Source organism: Lepus europaeus, chromosome 6, assembly GCF_033115175.1.
Source record: "Lepus europaeus isolate LE1 chromosome 6, mLepTim1.pri, whole genome shotgun sequence".
NCBI classification, from domain to species: Eukaryota; Metazoa; Chordata; class Mammalia; order Lagomorpha; family Leporidae; genus Lepus; species Lepus europaeus.
This window is the reverse complement of record NC_084832.1, coordinates 119,242,797-119,257,664: the sequence shown is the minus strand read 5'-3', so window position 1 is coordinate 119,257,664 and position 14,868 is coordinate 119,242,797. Positions and strand designations below refer to the sequence as shown.

General features: G+C 43.4%; 1 protein-coding gene across 5 annotated transcripts in view; it reads right to left on the bottom strand.

Moving 5' to 3' along the window:
• STK38L (serine/threonine kinase 38 like) overlaps window positions 1-14,868 on the bottom strand; it is a 124,909-nt gene that overhangs the window by 21,029 nt on the left and 89,012 nt on the right. For all 5 annotated transcript variants that reach the window (XM_062194977.1, XM_062194978.1, XM_062194979.1 and 2 more), the window contains exons 2-3: window positions 10,565-10,709; window positions 6,002-6,053 (exon numbers count right to left, since the gene is read on the bottom strand). In XM_062194977.1, coding sequence (XP_062050961.1) covers window positions 6,002-6,053; window positions 10,565-10,698 — 186 coding nt within the window. In that variant the 5' untranslated portion in view covers window positions 10,699-10,709. The remainder of the gene's footprint in view (window positions 1-6,001; window positions 6,054-10,564; window positions 10,710-14,868) is intronic.

Below are 14,868 nucleotides of genomic sequence, written 5' to 3'. Positions count from 1 at the left end.
TTTAAGTAGGCAATACTGCAAGGGTATTTGTTGGCAAAGAGCCAGCAGTAAAGGAAATTAACTATAATAAATGATGTGACAGTTATTTCTCTATTTATCTAAGAGCTATCCAGATACAGTGTCTATATGTTAGTTTAAAAAATAAATGTCCCTAATCATAGATTTAGGGTTATTTTTCCCTTTCAGATGTCAGTTTAAAATTTTTCCCTTTTTTAAAAGATCTATTTATTTATTTAAAAGGTAGAATTATAAAAAGAGAGAGAGATACGGAGAGAGACAGACAGACACTATCTTTCATCCACTGGTTCACTCTCTAAATGGCCACAATAGCCAGGGCTGGGCCAGGAGCTTCTTCTGGGTCTCCCATGTGGGTTAAGGGGCCCAAGCACTTGGGCCATCTTCTGTTGCTTTCCCAGGCCCCAGCAGGCAGCTGGGACACGAACTGGTGCCCAGCTGGGATGCCGGTGTTGCAGGCAGCAGCTTAACCTACACACAGTAACTTTGTCCTCCAGTTCTTCTCTTTTTAACAACAGTTTAAAATTACACTTAATGACAAAAACAACCACAGATCTTATAGGATCAATGAAGACTGTTCATGGCTTCTTTTGATATTAATGCAATGCCAAATGCCTTTTGTGCACAGTAGGAGCTCAAAATTATCTTATGAAGAATTTTAGGAAATAGAATTACTTGTAAAAGCCCCCCAAGTAGCTTGTTTTCAATTTTAAAACTGTAGTTCCTTTTTAAGGCCACTCGGTGGCACTACAGTATCATGCCCATGTAACAGAAGATTTAATTTTTTCTAATTACATAAATGAACAAATACAAGAATTTGGAAAGATATTCTGAACCTCTCCTTTATGGCTTACAAAGCTGAGTACAGTTGGGGGTAGTTACAGAAACTTGTCTAATCTGAATGGAAAAGATAATCTCATTACAGTTTCATCAATTGTGTTTAAAAATCCACAGGCATGGGAAACAGGCAGCCAGAGACAAGAAATGTTCATTAAATACCTGATAGGCTGTGTAACACCACAAGTAAGCAAAGTTTATGTGGTCTGGGGCACAGCCAATTAATAGCAAAAAGGCAGAACCAGGGTGGGAGTTGTGGTGTGGCTGCTGGGACTCCATGCTGCACAGGGGAGTGCCTGGCTGGAGTCCCGGCTACTCCGCGCTGCCGACCTAGCAGGTGACCTGTCTCTCTCTGCATCACTCAGTCTTTAAGAAAAATAAATATATAAATACATCTTTTTTTAAGGGAGGGGGAGGAGTCACAGTAAATGGAACACAAAATTTCACAAAAACAAAAATCACCTTTAACATGGCTATGTTACCTAAAAAAAAAAAACTATTAAAGGATCTCAATCTTAAAATCAGTGTTAGAGTTCAGAGGGAGCTGAAGCAAGTACATGGGGGAAAAACAGCAAAAAACCGCTGACGTCCGCTTACAACCTGTGTGGATGAAGCTGCCCTCCTAGCCTACAGGAAAAGGAGCGCTCTCCCGAGGTCACACCCCGCCCTCACCCAGGACGATCCGTCCGTCCGGAGGGGCTTCACCGTCCACGGCTCTGCGTGCAGCCTGAACGTGCCTGTTTCAGCTGTCCTCCAGAGTCAACCGTATTCCGTGTTTCCTGCAAACCAGGCTCCCAAGACCACGCGCCATCAAGCTCACGGCAGGCAGCAGGGAATCCAGGTTTGAGGAGGGTCAGTGCGGCCCAGGCCAACACCTCCCGAGGCACAAGGAGCGGCTCCCTTTGTGCCGGTGGCCTCCTCTTTTTGCTTCTGCTTGAAAGCTGTCGTCCCAGTGCACCTACCCGCCTTCTTCCTGCACCGCTCCCGGGGCTGCCGGCCACCTGCCCAGCTGCACATGGCACCTGCCGCCTGCCGGATTTTCGTGAAACTGAATGTTGTTTTCTCCCTTCCTGCATTCCCTTTACAAATGGGTACTTCTGAAGCTGCACAGAAAGTTAGCGGCGGAGGATGTTTATAGGAGCAGCAGCGTCTCAGGGTCTCTCCTAGTCATCTAGGAGAACGAAGCAAAACAGCGCCGCCTGCTGGTGCACACCAGAGGTTGCAAACGGGAAGATGGCAATTTACAAATGTGATGTGGACTGAGGCTGTTTTTAAAACACTTTATCGTTTGCCAGTCACCAGGTGACATGTTTAATTGTGCTGGAATGGAAAATACTACGTCTCTACCAAGAGATAAACCGTGAGGAGCCAATGTTTTATAAAGAGGAAAAAGAGAACCCATTGCTTTCTTATGAACTGAATATGTCACGCAGGTGTGTCTGAGGCAAGGGCCTGTCCTGGAAAGCCGTCTGGAAATGTGGCAGCTGTGTGCTCCTGCTGATGTGCCCTGCCTGGCCCTCGGGCATCTGTGTCTGTAATCTCTCCCGAGACTTCGCATGCAGATCTCTAAGTCCCTAAAACCATGCACAACGCACATAAAAACAACTACAATTTTACAGTTCTTAATCATAAGAAACTTAGAGTACTAATGAAGAATGAAGGTATGTCTTAGTTTTTCTCTATAGACTGGAAGACAGATTTACATCATTACCTTTTTCAATGATTTTTTTTTTTTTTATTTGAAAGACAGAGTTACAGTGAGAGGGAGAGACAGAGAGAGAGGTCTTCATCTGCTGGTTCACTCCCCGGATGGCCACAATCACCGGAGCTGCAACGATCTGAAGCCAGGAGCTAGGAGCCCTGTCTGGGTCTCCCACATGGGTACAGGAGCCCAAAGACTTGGGCCATCCTCCACCACTATCCCAGGCCATAGCAGAGAGCTGGATCGGAAGAGGAATAGGTGGTACTAGAACCAGCATCCATATTGGATGCCAGTGCTGCAAGCCAGGGCGTTAACCTAGTGCGCCACAGCACTGGCCCCTCTCAATAAAATTTAAAGAATAAAATTCAAACCAGTTTTCAAAATATTTCTTACAGTAATTTTATGTGAATGATGAATAATCTTAAATGTAAAAATATTTTCCAGATTAAATCAACAGATTATCAAAATAATCACCTTTGGTATAAATTACAAAATATTTTGCTGTTTGATGTAAATACTGCAACTATAAAGATACAGGTACAGGTGCAGCAAAGATCAGGTAACAATTCAATTTTACATCATCACTTGGCAATGTATACTTTAAGTATGGAAACCCTGGGGCTGGCATCATGGCGCAGCGGGTTCAGCTGCTACCTGTGACACCAGCATCTCATATGAGTGCCGGATACAGTCCTGGCTGCTCCACTTCTGATCCAACGCCCTGCTCAAGCTGTTGGTGTAAGGAGTGCTTGGGTCCCTTCTCCCATGTGGGAGACCTGGATGGAGCTCCAGGCTTGTGGCTTTGGCTTGGCCTAGCTCTGACTGTGGCAGCCATTTGGGGAGTGAACCAGAGGATGGAAGATCTAACTCTGCTTTTCAAGTAAATAAATAAATAGATCTCTCTCTTTTTTTGTTTTTTGACAGGCAGAGTGGATAGTGAGAGAGAGACAGAGAGAAAGGTCTTCCTTTTTGCCGTTGGTTCACCCTCCAATGGCCGCTGCGGCCGGCGCATCGCGCTGATCCGAAGCCAGGAGCCAGGTGCTTCTCCTGGTCTCCCACGCGGGTGTAGGGCCCAAGCACTTGGGCCATCCTCCACTTCCTTCCCGGGCCATAGCAGAGAGCTGGCCTGGAAGAGGGGCAACCGGGATAGAATCTGGCGCCCCAACCGGGCCTAGAACCCGGTGTGCCGGCACCGCAAGGTGGAGGATTAGCCTGTTAAGCCATGGAGCCTGCCAATAGATCTCTTTTTTAAAAACTAAATTTGGAAACTCTTTTCTGATCACTGAAAACCATTAATCAATCTATGTTGTGATTCCTTACTGCTTAGAAAATACAGTATATCTTAGCTAACTATTCCAAGCCTAGATTTCCATTGTGTGTTATCAACTTACCTTGCAACTCTCTTCATTGTACCTTCCATAATATATACCTCTTATCTATAATATCAATTTGACATATTCTTTAAGATTCACGGTGCCGGCATTGTGGCACAGCAGCTAAAGTTGTCGCCTGCAACTCCGGCATCCCATATGGGCACCAGTTGAGTCCTGGTTGCTCTACTTCCAACCCAACTTCCTGCTAGTGGCCTGGGAAAGGCAGAAGAGGCTCTTCCAAGCGCTTGAGACCCTGCCATCCAAGTGGGAGACCTGGAAGAAGCTCCTGGCTCCTGGCTTCAGCCTGGCCCAGCACTGGCTGTTGCAGCCACCTGGGGAGTGAATCGGCAGATGGAAGATCCATCTCTCTCTGTCTCCCTCTCTCTGTGTAACTCTGAGTTTTAAATAATTAACCTCTAAAAAAAAAGATTAAAATCAACTGTTAACTCTTCTAAGCAACCTTTTGTGACCTGCCCCCCCCCCCCCCCAGAATTAAAGGGGAAAAAACCTTTATTTTCAAAGTTTGCATTCCAACACAAGCACACATCTTTGCACATTCATGCACATGCACACCCATGATCTCTTCTAAGATGTAAACTCCTTGAGGGTGACATTCTGTTCATTTATTCACCAATATGTACTCTATGCCAGCTCTGGAGACTTTCTGTTTTTAAAGATTTATTTATTTTGAAAGTCAGAGAAAGGGGGAGAGATGAAGACAGATCTTCCATCCACTCCCCAAAAGGCTGCAACAGCCAGGGCTGGGCATGGCCGAAGCCAGGAGTCGGGAGTTCCATCCAGGTCTCCCACGTGGATGCAGGTGTCCAACACTTGGGCCATGCTCTGCTGCTTTCCCAGGCACTAGCAGGGAGCTGGATCGGAAGTGGAGCAGCCGGGCTATGAACCAGCGGCCATATGGGACAACGGCACCACAGATGAGTCTCCACCCGCTCCACCTCAGTGTCGGCCCCCGCTCTGGATGCTGAGCTGAACAAGATGGTATGAAGTTTCTAGTCTCCGGGGAGACGGTGTTTGAAAGCCAGCACAGAAGTGGCAACAGTCATGACAGAACGCCGACGCCACACGCCGAGACATTAGGGAAGACCTCCCAGCGGAACGGACGCCTCGCACAAGGAACACTGGGTGTTGGGTAGGAAAAAGACGAGCTCCAAGCAGCAGAAGTCACGCTTGCAAAGGTCCATAGGCAAGAGAGGAGAAATGAGCATCACTCAATATTGGTTGACGCGGAGGGACTGGTGACAGAAATGAGAGGCTGGAGAGAGACAGGCAGAGGCCGACTGGCAGACGGTCTCGCAGCTCAGCAGGTAAGGAGCTCACCCTTGTCCTGACAGCACCGTGAAGGGTACTAAGTGGAGGAGTGACGTGATCAAATCCACCTGGGCCGCAGTGCACAGAAAAACTAGAGGCGGGAAGGAGAGAGGCCACTTGGGAGCAGGTATTCTTCAGATGAAATACGCAGTGGTTGAAATTAGGGTGTAGCAATGGGTTAGAGAAGGAGATGGCTTTTAAAAAATGTGAGAGGGTGGGCCGGCGCTGTGGTATAGCAGGTAAAGCTGCTGCCTGCATTGCTGGCAACCCATATGGGCCCCAGTTCTAGTCCCGGCTGCTCCACTTCCCATCCAACTCTGCTATGGCCAGGGAAAGCACTGGAAGATGACCCAAGTCCTTGGGCTGCTGAACCTAACATGGGAGACCCAGAAGAAGCTCCTGGCTCCTGGCTTTGGATTGGCCCAGCTCCAGCCGTTGCAGCCATTTAGGGAGTGAACCAGCAGATGGAAGACCTCTCTCTCTCTCTCTCTCTGCCTTTGCCTCTCTATAATTCTTTCAAATAATAAATATTTTTTAAAAAATGAGAAAAAAAAAGTTTAAAAATTAGCAGATGACTGATTCCTCTGGAAGCCTGATTTTCCTGTCCCACACGCCTAGAGTTCCGTAGATCCAGGACCTACCATTGGGCCGAACAACAAACATCTGCTCTAAGAGCATCCGATACTAACAAATGAAAAACTCACTAGGGTTACTCTGGTACAGGAAGTACAGGTTACTGCTTTACCTCTTCATCTGCTAGTCCTTCTTCTTCCATGGCCACTTCTAATTTCTTCTGCCTTTTCAAAAGAAAAAAATTAAAAATTTAAATACGTTCTTAACTGTACTTATTTAAAAAATATATTATTTATTCAAACTACTTCAGTTTTCAATGCTAAAAAAAAAAGTTTCAAGTTGGATCAAAATAAACAAAGACTAGTTTTCTTTCTCAAAGTGAAAAGGTAGGTTTAGTTTTCTCGTACTGGCCAAATGAGTAACTTACTATAAAGGTTTGCTTCACTCTCACGCCTAAATGAATTGTTGACAACCGTGATTAATATTCTAGGACCAGTGTTGTGGTATAAGGGGTTAAGCCGCTGGGCATCCCATATGGGAGTGCCGGTTTGAGTCCTGGCTCCTCTGTTTCTAATCCAGTTTCTGCTAATGTGCCTGGGAGGGCAACAAAAGATGTTCCACATACCTGGGTCCCTACCACCCAAGTGTGAAATTAGGATTGAGATCTTGGCTCCTGGCTCCAGCGTGACCCAGAACTGCCTGTTTGTGGTCATTTGGGGGGTGAAACCAGATGGAAGATCTCTCTCTCTCGACCTCCCCTTTTTGCTGCTGCTGCTATTCTGCCTTTCAAATAAATAAATCCCTTTAAAAATTAATATTCAAATATATGAAAGTGTTATCTAAAGTTCGATCTACCCAAATCATTAGTACTTCTCAGTGTTTATATTAGAAATATTAAAAGGTAATGATGTTGAAAGTATACATTTTTAATTTTTAAAAATGTGTATTTCATTTGTTTGCAAAACAAAGAGGTAAGAGAAAAAGAGAAAGAAATCTCTCATCTGTGGATTAACTCCCCAAATGCAAGCAATAGCTAGGGCTGGACCAGGATGAAGCCAGGAGCCAGAAACTCAATCCAGGTCTCCCATGTGGTGGTAGAGACCCAACCATAAAAGCATAAATTTTTAAGGTAGATATTCCTGTATTTGAATCCTGGTCCTAACACTCTTTAGCTAACTGAGGTGGGTAAGTTCCTTATTTAAACTATAAGCTCAATTTTCAAGGAAAGACATTCAGCGCAGCTGGGCATATTTTATTCTATTAAAATTCTTTGAAAATTAGAATGGCATGTACATATATATATATATATATATATATATATATATATAAAATAAACCCACTAACTACCAGAAGAACATCTGCCTTTCAATTATTCATTTTTTTTTAAATAATGCCTTGAAGTCAGTTAAACTGTGTATTTAGTGGGGAATGGGGAAAAAGTAACCAGTAACTAAAGAGATAGTTTTGGAAGGCATTTAGCAATTCATTCCCAAGTGAACAGTATTTTGTTTCCATTGTATTATGTTTTCCTAAAAACGAACCTGGGAGAACGCTTTCTAACTAGTTTTGTAGTGTGTCAGAATGAGATCAGTTTTTCAGGATTAACTCAAGTGGGTGTAAGGGATCAAGACTGAAACCCTCACACACACTTTCTGGAATTTGCCATTCATGACAATATGCCCAAAGATAAGCTCTTTCCTGAACCATGATGAGGATCACCTAACAACACATTCCCCACCCACGTGCTTCCCCACCCACATGCTTCCTCAGCACCTCACACACTGATGTTTATCTTCTGTTTACTCCAGGCCTCAGCCCCTAAAACGGAATAAGTTCCTCACATCAAGTTCTGTGTCTGCCATCGTGCACCCCGGGCACCTCAAAGCTACATGCTGAATGATTTCCAGTTGTCTCTGCAGACAGAATCCAAAGAGTACAAGGACCACTGTTCTGGGACTATTAATTTATGAGGGGTCTTCAAACCATTCATGGAAAGCATGTATTATGAAAAATGCATGGGTTTTCAAAAAAAACGTTTTGCACCAATTTTTTTTTTTTTTTTCTTTTTTGAGGGGCACACAGGGAAGCACTTTTGGTTTATTGTCCCAAAGGCCCACAATGGCCAGGACTGGGCTGATCAAAGCCTGTAGCCAGGAACATAACCCAGATCTCTAATGTGGGTGACAAGGACCCAACTACTTGAGCCATCATCAGTGTCTCCCAAGGTCTGCATGAGCAAGAAGCTGAAGTTAGAGGAGATGGAGCCAGAATTAATCCCAGGCACTTTGAAATGGGACCTGGGCATCCAAACCACTGGGCCAAACACCCTCAACTGTGCTCTGCTGTCAGATCTCCACCAACCCCTTTCTGTAACCCTGGCAAACGTTAATGCTTGAAATCATCCCTCATTCTGAGAAGAGATCCAGTAACCTTTATCTGCTTCCACCATATCTAAATGGGAAGATCCACGACTTCTCTTGTACCTTTTCCTTTTTTTTTTTTTTTTAAGATTTTATTTATTTATTTGAGAGGTAGAGTTACAGACAGTGAGAGGGAGAGACAAAGAGAAAGGTCTTCTTCCATTGGTTCACTCCCCAGATGGCCACAACGGCCAGAGCTGCACCGATTAGAAGCCAGGAGCCAGGTGTTCTTCCCGGTCTTCCTTGCAGGTGCAGGGGCCCAAGCACTTGGGTCATCCTCCACTGCTTTCCCAGGGCATAGCAGAGAGCTGGATTGGAAGAGGGGCAGCAGGGACTAGAACTGATGCCCATATGGAATGCCGGTGCCGCAGGCAGAGGATTAACCTATTGTGCCATAGAGCTGACCCCTCATTCCTCCTACAGTGCTCTCACATTTGGCCCTGACCCATATTTTGTTGGGTTTATGCATTTATCCAACTAGATAAACTTAAAACTCTTAGAAAATTGAAGTTGTTTAATTTGACTCCCACAGCACCAAACTAAGATGATGTTCATTAATAACATCAGATACTTTTATTCTTATTTTCCTTTGGGAATAAAGGGCAAAACAATTATTTTAACCATTCAGCAGAAAAAGACAACCTTTAAAATTCTGATGAATATGCAGTGCCTACCTTTTGAAAAGACATAATCTTTGGTTTCCCCATGATGATCTGATCACTTCCAGAGACTTAATTACATTTATACTCAATGTAACTACAGATAAATTTATTTCTAATTTATTTTGTACTTTCTATTGGGTATTTCGGTTTCTCATATTTTGGAATTCCAATTTTTTTCCCTCTTGCCTTCTTTTGAACTTTTTTTTTTTTCAACTAATTTCCCCCTTCTACTAGTTTAAAAGTTAGCAAACTATTGTTATCCTAGAAATCAGAACATGAACACTTAATTTGTCAAAGTCTGAAGTTAATCTCTACTACCTTTCTGCAAAGATTTTAAAGACCATTTTAATTCTAATCACTTCTCTGCTGACTTATATCCTACTGCTGGAGAATATTTTAGACCTATTTGTTTAACATGCATATGACATTGTATTTTTCCTTTTTTTGAGATTTACCCACCTCTTTACCACTTATATTTCTGTTTCACGTGTTTCCCTCTACCTAAATTGACTCTGCTGGTGGAGAACTCTTAGCTGGTGCTACCTCTGCTCCATTCTCATTCCTGATCTCCTTTAGGAACCTTAGTTAGAGATTCATTAGCTCACTCACTATTCTCCATGTTTTACCGCTCTTTGATATACCTGCACTCTAAGTTGACTTCTTATTAATTATTCAAATTTCATTTTCTAGTTCACTGATTCTCTCCTCACCTGTGTCTAATCTACAGTAAATGTTGTCCAAAATTAAATTCAAAATCTCAATCTTCTTTTCTAGTCCTATTTCACTAAACTACACCACTTTGCCTAGGCATGAAATTTCAGGGCCCAAACTACTTCTCTCACACACATTGTATATTTGGCCTGTTGCCATATTTTATCAATTCTTCTCTATTGTTTTCAAACAATCCTAGCTCAAGCCTCCTTTCCATTTGCCTGGATCACATCGCCAGCCTTTCCTGTTTCTAACCTGGCCACATCCCCTGTACTGCATTTGAAGTTCTCTTCCAGAGACACAGTTGTGATCACTTACTTCTTCTCAAAATTTAAAGATCTCCACTATGTTAACAAAGCACGCAAGGCTCCCAGGATGGTAAAATGATTTCTTCCATTTCTAATATCCTTCCTCTCTTTTATCTTTTTCTTCCTCTCATGCGTGTATAAAAATATTCCTCCTTTAAAGCCTGTGTGGATGCCACTACCGCTCCCGAACCTTTCCCAGCTGCCTCAGTCAAAAACAATCTTCTCTTGGCGATACTCATCCTTCTTTATATGCACATCTCCCTTATTATGTTACACGCTTTCTGAAGACAAAATAACTTGTCATCCACTGCTTTTAATTCTTCTCTTCTTCCTGTCATCCATACAACACTGTAAATGTTTTTGGCTTACAGTTGGTGATTCACAAAGCACCCCTCTAAATGAAAAGTATGATGTTATATCATAATTTTGTACTTGAAAAAGGTGTAAGACATCAATTGACATGCGATAGAAGCATACAGGTATGCAAGGCTTTGGGTATCCCAGAAAAGTATTAAATGAAAACAAAACAAGTAACAAGGTAGACTAGCAGTACAAGAAACTAAAACACCATGATTAATGGAAAATGTGTTACATTCCACTCACGGCATAATAGCTGCAAGAACCTTGACTATACCTGGTTTCTCTCTCTTCGTGCTGCAAAATTAGGTTGCTGTAAAAATTCTCCAATGTGAGCTTGGCTACAGTCACTCTCTCCCGGGTGTGGTTGCTCATAGGAAAGCTGGTTGTGTTCCCTGCCGTCATTGCCATAGTAATGGAAACTGAAACAACATATGAAGAAAGATTAGAAAAACTTTCCTTATAACCCAGAAAACATTTACTTTCTATTGCGAAAAAACAGTTAAAGATTTATTTATGTTTTATTTGAAAAGCAGAGCTACAGAGAGAAAGAGAGGGAGAGAGAGAGAAAGAGATCTTCCATCCACTGGTTCACTCCCTATATGACTGCAACAGCTGGAGCTGAGCCAGACTGAAGCCAGGAGCTTCTTACGGGTCTCCCAGGTGGATGCAGAGGCCCAAGCCCTGGGGCCATTCTCTGTTGCTTTCCCAGGCACGTTAGGAGGAAACTGGATCTCAAGTATAAGAGCTGGGAATCAAAAGCGTGCCCATATGGGATGCTGGTGCTGCAGGCAGAGGCTTGCACTGTTTCAATCCATTCTGCTGTTTAACTGATGACTAAATGAAATCTACAAGATTTTACTAATAATTATGTTCCTAATAAATGTTAAGTCTCCTAAGAGTTAAGGTAGGTTAGTAACAAGTAGCTACTGCTATATGAATTCTATGAAACATGAAGTGTTCCATCCTATTTACATACAAGCATCAGGCTAAAGGGGAAAACTGCTTTAAGGAAGACGCCTTTCAATGGTGTCCACAGTAACCCCATTTCCTTCTGAATTCTGTGTCCTTCTAGATAACACTGTAACAAGGTGTCATTCACTCTCCAGGTTGTGAGGCACATTTCATTTCCAAATGAAACCCAAATGCGTATAGCAATCAGGCAGGAAAAAGAAACGTATGAATGGAGTCAGGGAGCAAGAGGAGCAGCATCTGCTCAAAGGCATTCAACTGGCAACTTTTACAAGCTCTGGGCCAGCCGAAGCACTGGCTTACAGAAGCTACTGTGGACAACAGGGGAAGGAAAGCAGCAAGTGGCTGTGTCACACGGGGCAGAAGGAACGCTAGTGGCTGCTGCAGGTGGGCTTTGCTAAGAGATTTGCCGACCACAGGCAATATCTGGACCAAACAGAGTAAAACAGTTCATGTATCAAAGACGCTTTCGCTTACCTGGATGAGAATCTTAACAGACCTTGACCAAGAGTGGCCACACAAAGGTGCATTCTTAGCTGAAGAGGATTCCCCCAAATCTGAAGAAGCCAGAGATCCCAGATGGAGACCTGAACTAGACTAGATACTAGGGATGATGGAGGAACCCAAAGACCTTTCTTGCTCTTCCACATAAAGCAAGTCAAGTGTAGACTGAAAGCAAACAATTCAAGGATGCAAATCCCCAGTTCCACTGCGGTCTTGCTGGGTTTATGCATCGTTTTGCTTAATCCTCAAACTCACTATGTCTGAAACAGAATCTACTGTTTTGACATCATAAATCTGTTCCTCTGCTGACTACTTTGAATCTTTTCCTAACAAGAAGCTGCTCAAGTCACTTGTTTAAAATCACTCATACTCCTTACTACCTACAAGTCAAATTACCTTAGCGTGATAAACAAGGGCAGCACAAGCAGTGAGTGCAGGTATAGTCTTGCTTTATCAGTTAAAAAAAAAAAACACTTTTTTTGAAAGATTTATTTATTTGAAATGCAGAGTTACAGAGAGGCAGAAAGAGAGAGAGAGAGAGAGAGGTCTTTCATCCACTGGTTCACTCCCCCAATTGGCTGCAACAGCGGAACTGTGCCAACCCAAAGCCAGGAGCCAGGAGCTTCTTCTGGGTCCCCAACATGGGTGCAGGGGCCCAAGGACTTGGGCCATCTTCCACTGCCCTCCCAGGCCACAGCAGAGAGCTGGATGGGAATTGGAGCAGCCAGGACTCGAACCGGCGCCCATATGGGATGCCGGCACTGCAGGCGGTGGCTTTACCCGCAAAGCCACAGTGCTGGCCCCAGAGGTTTTATTCATTATTTCCTCCTGAGGACTTAAAAGAGGGGACTTCCCACGCCTCATTAGGGTTCCTCCTCACAACAGCCCCACAGTAGGTACTGAAGCCTGGAACAGCCACGTGGCCAGTGAGCAGTGGAGCCAGGACTCCGACTTCAGGGCTGAGATTATATGGTCTTACAGATGGTCTTATTCAAATCACTAGCACATTCTGGACTCAAGTCATTATTTACCAGACAGGATTTTAACATTTGCTCTGCCTACCTCACAGGCCTAGACTGTCTAAGGCCACCTCAGACAATACATGGGCCATACACAAGAAAGACACAATGACTCACACAAATGTGAAATATTATTCTAAATATCTAGGTTTTTTATAATAAATGCTTTAGTACTGAATATTACTTTTAACAATAAAAGTAGATTAAATGCAAGCACGATCATAACCAAGTACTTTCTTAAGGCCTAAGCTGCTTTTACTGAAATGATATCAAAGGCAACACTGCTAAACCATTTTTGGAAATCTCAGAAGCACTGCCTCATGTTCTGCTGCAGGTTCAGCTGCAAAGAAACCAAAGAAAGACACACAGGGACGGTACACAGCAAACATCCCTGAATCACGTTTATTCATCTGCACTTAGGAGTAGGAGAAGGGAATACAGTGGAGGAAGTCAAAGAGATTTAAGAAAGCCAGACGACACAAAGTTTAACAAGTTTCCTTACTGTAACATTTACAGCATCGTTAATGCACTAACACAAATTCTGTATCCTCAGAAGGCCCACAGGCGTGTACAGCCGGCAGCAGCCTTCTAGGGAACTCCTTCAAGGCACATGAAGCTTTTTCAAAGATACTGCTCAAATTCAAATTAGTAAATGAATGCCTGTTACTTTTTCCAACAAACATGGGGCAGCAGGGAGGCAAGGATCTTAAAGCTCCAACCAAGAGCAATTGCTAAGGATTTCACAGTGCCCTGCTTTATTCTAGCAGGAAGGTACTAACGAACTGGAAAACGTGCACAAGACCTGCAGCTACAATACCATCTGCAGCTATAGGTGGCTTGCCAGATCTAAGTGGAAAAAGTGGTCAGCTTTAGTTGTCCAAGGCCTACACACTCCTTTCAAAGATGGTGGGGGGAAAAAGCCTTTTGTGACTCTTGAGAAAACACGAACAAAGGACACATCAAGTCTGGAGTTACATGGTTCATAAGGAAGATGGATGCTGGAATCAGGGTGTGGCCAGGAGGGGCTGGCTGGCTGCCAAGGAGCCTTGCGGAACCTTGCTCAGGCTGCCAGGGTGCAAGGGCTGGCCTTCAGCTGCCAGTGTCTCAAGGCAATCCAACTCTGCAGGCTACTTTATCCTAGCCACTTCACAGAAGACAGCAATATGAGACAGAATGGCAATTTATTGATCAAGTAATAAGAAACCAAGTAACAAGCAGCAGGCACTTGCATCTGGTGGCAAATGTGTTCTATCCTGATAGGCAAGCTGGATGCAAAGCCTTACTTAGGGTCAGAAGACTGATAAGCATGGCAGCAAAACAAAGGGAACTGCTGCCATTCAATTTACATGTTCAATGGCATCACAATAAGGTGGAACCTGAAGAAATAAAAAAAAAAAATTGATTACTAGGGCTGGGGCCCATGTGCACCCTGGAAAGCAGTGAGCTCTCCTGAGCTCTACTGAGCTCTCCTGCTCGCGCATTCCCCTAGGCCCACACAGAACCAAGGGGCCAGGGCAGCAGAAATACCACAAACATAAAACTTTCAAACTTTTATGAAACAAAAAAGCATTACAGAGCCTAAAACCACTCCAAACAAAGGCAATCTGCACAGCAACCCACATTAGTCATTTAAATATTTACAAACCCACAATTCTTCATGAAAGAGGAGTAAATGGAAGATGGTATTTCTTCTACCATAAGACATGAATTTTCCTTTAACATCCAGAAATGCATGTCAAGTAATGGAGAACTAATTTTAGACACTGCACAGTCACAATCACAATGTTCTTTCCCTTTCAGTTACATATGGAAGTATGTATGTATGCCTTGTGCAAAAACCAAATCAGGCCAAAATCTGTCTATTTGTGTTTGTAATAAAAGCATTATAGCACCTGGTAGGGTGCTGCACACACAATAGGCATTCTGTAATTTATGTGAGCAATCAATTCAATAGATTTTAAACTATATAGGTCTTACATATAGTTTCCTTTGAGATAAAAACTGCAGATTCCTTTGGTATTACGTTAACTTTCAGAAATAAACCTTAAGATATATATTTTCAGAAAAAAGCCCAAAATCCCACCCT